This window comes from Babylonia areolata, chromosome 1 (genome assembly GCF_041734735.1).
Source record: "Babylonia areolata isolate BAREFJ2019XMU chromosome 1, ASM4173473v1, whole genome shotgun sequence".
Taxonomy (NCBI): domain Eukaryota; kingdom Metazoa; phylum Mollusca; class Gastropoda; order Neogastropoda; family Buccinidae; genus Babylonia; species Babylonia areolata.
Window position 1 is genome coordinate 55,061,220 of NC_134876.1, and position 5,000 is coordinate 55,066,219.

Consider the following 5,000-nt stretch of genomic DNA (forward strand, 5'->3'; position numbering starts at 1 on the left):
TGTCTGTTTGCTCTCCTCTTCGCGAACAAATTGATCTTGTCCATTTATATGCTATAATGCTTACACAGGTCTGGGCGTGTTTCTGCTGTATGTTTTGGTGTTCTTATTTGTTCTGACATTATTGCTGAACTGCCACTTGAATTTAAAAAAAATGAAAAAAATAAAATTAAAAAACTTGTAAATACAAGTAGACCTGTGTAGCTCATTGACGTGCTAGAACTTACTTAATGACATGCTTGCTTGCTCACTGATGCGGATGTGAAGCTACTCATAGAAGAAAACAGTAAAGAAGAGGACATCATCATATACACAGATGGCTCAGTCACCAAAGACCTGTCCGGTTGGGGATTCACTGCAAAACAAAATGGAAAAAAAAAAAAAACAATTTGGGAAGAGAATGCTGCCTACAAAGTCACAACCTCCAGCCTAACGATGGAAGTTGAAGCTGCGACACATGCCCTCCAGTGGCTATCGTCCGGAAACCAACATGCAATGATTCTAACAGACTCAATGAACCTCATACAGAAAATTGAAAACGGAATGGGAAGCCCAGAGTGGCATAAGGCAATGCGCAACTTTCAGATAAAAAAAACAAACTCACATGGTCATACTGCCCGGGACATGCAGGTGTTAAGGGAAATGAGCGAGCTAACAGACTTGCTGGTAACGCAACACCAACGAGCGGCCTACATCTAGGAAAATCGGAAATCCTCAGAAAAGTCAAAGAATATAAAAAAGAACAGGTACAAGGCCATCACACCATCGATCGCCTCAAAGAAATAAAAGCAGAGAGAGGGAGCGGTAGTAAGTCTAACATGAAAGGTAGAGCACGATGCTTTGCAAATCAAACAAATATCGGCATCATTTCCAAACCAACATTGCACAAATTTCTTCAAAACGGAACAGAGTCTCTGTGGGATTTTCCAAATACAATAGACTGAGCAACACACTAGACGCCACGTTCTTGGCATCAGAGATCTTTTCCCATCCTTCTTGCGGCCAATCAGTGGCAGCCTCTGTGCGTGTGTGTATGTGTGGGTCTGTGGGTCTGTGTGTTTGAGTGCGTTGTGCATGCGCAAGGGTGTAAGTGTACACAAGTGTCAGGAGAGTTCTGTGCACGTGCGTATGTTTGTGTGTGTGAGGGGGAGGTGGGGGTGCCGGAGGCAGGGGGGGGGGGGGGTAGAGGATGAGGTACGTGAGTGTATGCATGCCTACACTGTTGGAGCAACTGGATATTGGAACGTGCGGGTATATATATATATATATATATATATATATATATATGTGTGTGTGTGTGGGGGGGGGGGGGATATGGGCGTATGTGCGTGTGCTTGTACAAGTAAGTGTTCATCTGTATGTGTGTGTGTGTGTGTGTGTGTGTGTGTGTGAGAGTGTGTCGTGGAAGATGCGATGCGTAGCCTAGAAATGAGTGTGTGGAGGAGGGGGGTAGAGGAGGTGCAGGGTAATGTGTGTGTTTGTGTGTGTGTGTGTTGGGGCTCATGTACGTTTATGTGTATTTGACTGTGCTTTCATATCTGTGAAACTGCATGTTTGGCTCATATCTGTTATGCATGTGTGGGTGTATGTGTGAATGTGTGTCTTCATGTTTTACATTTATTTGCTTATTTATCATCATTGTTGTATTTATTTACTTATTAATTAATTAATTATTTTATTATTATTATTATTATTATTATTATTATTACCTTTTTTCATATTATAATTATTATTTATTATCTATATATTTATGTATTTATTTACTTATTTATGTCCGCTTATCTGTTATTTATCAACCTTTTTTTTTTTTCTCAAGGCCTGACTAAGCGCGTTGGGCTACGCCGCTGGGCAGGCATCTGCTTGGCAGATGTGGTGTAGCGTATATGGATTTTTCTGAACACAGTGACGCCTCCTGCAGCGATTTTTTTTCTTCTTCTTCTTTTATTTTTTTTTCTTTTTCTTTTCTTTTTTTTTTTCACCTTTCTGTGTCCACACTGCTGCAGGTGTATCGCGAGGACGTGGCGGGCAGGTTCACCTTCATCCAGAGGGCCTGCAACACCTCCTGCGTGCAGGTGTGCGGGGCCTGGGGAGAGGAGGTGGACATCGACAAGTGCTCCTCCTGCTGCTCCTCCCACCTCTGCAACGTCGACGACGCCGCTGCCACCTTGCCTCGGGCGACGACGATGACGATGGCGGTGACTTGTTTGCCGCTGCTGCTCTTGTGGGCCGCGCTCGTGGAAGGCAGTGTGGTGTCGCGAGGGGGTGTGTGGGTGGAGGGGTGGGGTGCTTCATGAGATATGGGAAGTGAGGGGAAGGGGAGGGAGGTTGAGAGGGGGTCATGGGGGTGTTTTAATCAAAGTAAGTGTAAGAGGGGAAGGGGGGTGTTTAATCAAAGAAGTGTAAGAGGGTCACGGGGGGTGTTTTAATCAAAGAAATGTACAGTGACGTTTTGGTGGATTTAGATTCAGATGGTTGAATGTGCTTCGGCCATAGGCATGCATACACAACAGGGGAAAGGGGGCGAGGTATTAGGGAAGAGGGTATGGGTAATCCAACTTTTTTCACTACTTTTTTCACTAAAAAAACTATGCAGTAGCTTTACTTTGAACACGCTATGTACGATCTAAAATTCTTTTCATTATTTTCCATATTGATTAGACTTATGGTGAAGATGTTTAGAGTGTGGGAGGTTAGGAGTGATTTAGTGTTTTGTTGAAGCGAGGGGTTTGGTGTTATTCGCGGCTAACATTTATGCAGTTAAATGGAGAGAGATTTCTTTTTTTTTATGAATAACATTCAGTGCGGTCTGATTGTGATTTAGACGAGGGATTTTAAACATGGAAAACTGATTCTGTGTAATTTTTGACATTTTGGGGGTTCTGTGTTAATTCCTAAATGGATTTCATTCCGAGGTGGTTTAGGTCTTGCAATGACGTTTAGCGGTTGGCTCATGGTATAAGCAATATGGTTTTTTTTTTCTTTTTTTTTTTTAAGTGGCGTTTGGGGCTGGATGCTTTTGACAGTTTTGCTCTTCAAGATACTTTTGTAAGGGCTGGGGTTAGTTAAGGAAGGCCTGTGCAGTTTGGATCATGTTTGATTTAGTTATCTTTATGTAATTGTTCACCTATCTTACGCCTTGAAATTGATATCGGACATAAAGTGTGTGAGAGAGTGAGTGTGTTGGAAGCTTGCGTAAATATGTACATAGGTGTGTGTGTGTGTGTGTGTGTGTGTGTGTGTGTGTGTGTTTCAGAACCACGCCTCCCGCCTTCATTGTTTGAATGAATAAGTGAATTTGCCTTCATTGTTTGAATAAATGAGTGAATGAATTAATTACAGTAGTAACATCAAATTTTATAAACAAAAAACAGCAATAATAATGATTCTTTATGACGATAGTGACAACAATAAGAACTACAACGAAATGGATTGGATGGTTTATAACTGAAGTTTGTCAATAGATAGATAGATAGATAGATAGATAAAGAAAGGGCTTGCTCTGAACTTAAGCTGCTCGTTTAAAGAAAGTTCGTCTCTCTCTCTCCATCTCTGTCTGTCATTCTCTCTCTCTCTCTCTCTCTCTCTCTCTCTCTCTCTCTCTCTCTCTCTCTCTCTCTCTCTCTCTCTCTCTCTCTCTCTCTCTCAGCCACAAATATTAATTTGTTTGTCGGTATAATACATCTTTTATATTCAAATTATTACTTAAGAAAATAACTCTAAACATATTATGATAATTATACAGTACCTTGTCTGAGTCTAGATTAAAATGTGATGAAAAGAGGTAAACAACTATACCATAATTATATGGTCATAATACACAAATGACTATAATTATAAGATATAAGCTAAATTAATATTTTATAGTGCGTTGCATGAACAATAGAGAGACAGACGGACAGCCTGACAGACGGAAAGACAGACAGACAGACTGACATAGATAGATAGATACATACATACATACATACGTAGATACATAGATAGATACATATATAGATACATAGATAGATGGATTATAGCTTGTCTAAAATTATGATTACAAAGGTACGAACATAAATTGAAAACCGTACACCCACACAGATACAATAGAAATTAAGATACATACAAGTGCATATCAATATAAAAAAAAAACAAACTTGTGCATGCTCACACATGCATGCATTGCACACACTAACAAACAGAAACGCACACACACACACACACACACACACACACACACACACACACATACACGTTTGAACAGAAGCCGCATATTACATGTGGATAGGGCTGATGACTAGATCTTCAGTTAGATGGTTGTTGATTGCACAGCTCTAGTTGTTATACTGGATATTTTCGAGTGACAGGGCATTGACTGCTTTGGGGGAAAAGCTATTGGCAAAGCGATTGGTTTTCGTCCTTATACTTCTGTGCCGTCGACCAGAGGGGAGCATCTCGAAAATCCCAAAAGCTGGATGTGATTCGTCCTGGCTGATTGAATTTGCTTTTTTGAGTAGCCGCTTATAATATATATGTCTTCTAGAGAAGGTAGATCAGCCCCGGTAATCTTGGTGGCAGTTTTTACGATTCTGTTAAGGGCTGCAACTTCTGCCTGTGTCTGTACCAAACAGTAATAGCGAAGGTTAGCACACTTTCAATAACCGCTCGGTAGAAATCAACCATGATTTCTTTTTTTAATTCTGAACTTTTTGAGGCGCCGAAGAAAGTACAGGCGCTGTTGTGCTTTTTAAAGATTTTTTTTCCCGTGTTTTTCTCCCGTTTCAAATCGTTGGAAATGATCCATCTGAGAAATTTTAATTCGCTGATGATCTCTACTTGCTTGTCTTTAATGACAGGTAGTAAGGAGTCAGATCTGGTCTTCCCGAAATCTAAAATTAATTCTTTGGTTTTGATACGTTGAGTTCTAAGTTGTTTTGATCACACTGGCTGACAAGTTCTTTCCTATATTTCCTACTTTTTTCCTATAATTTATTTCGACTCATCACTGTTCGTAATCAGCCCTTCTA

At 40.5% G+C, this 5,000-nt stretch overlaps 2 protein-coding genes across 2 annotated transcripts in view; both read left to right on the forward strand.

The window, feature by feature from the left end:
- Positions 1-2,291, forward strand: part of LOC143284600 (uncharacterized) — a 7,170-nt gene extending 4,879 nt beyond the window's left edge. Inside the window, exon 3 of the mRNA XM_076591469.1 lies at positions 2,001-2,291. Within this exon, the coding sequence (XP_076447584.1) occupies positions 2,001-2,291 (291 nt within the window). The remainder of the gene's footprint in view (positions 1-2,000) is intronic.
- The window catches only part of LOC143284143 (solute carrier family 15 member 4-like), a 531,759-nt gene continuing 527,415 nt past the window's right edge, over positions 657-5,000 (forward strand). The window contains exon 1 of the mRNA XM_076590831.1: positions 657-719. The gene's annotated coding sequence lies outside the window, so the exon portion shown is untranslated. The remainder of the gene's footprint in view (positions 720-5,000) is intronic.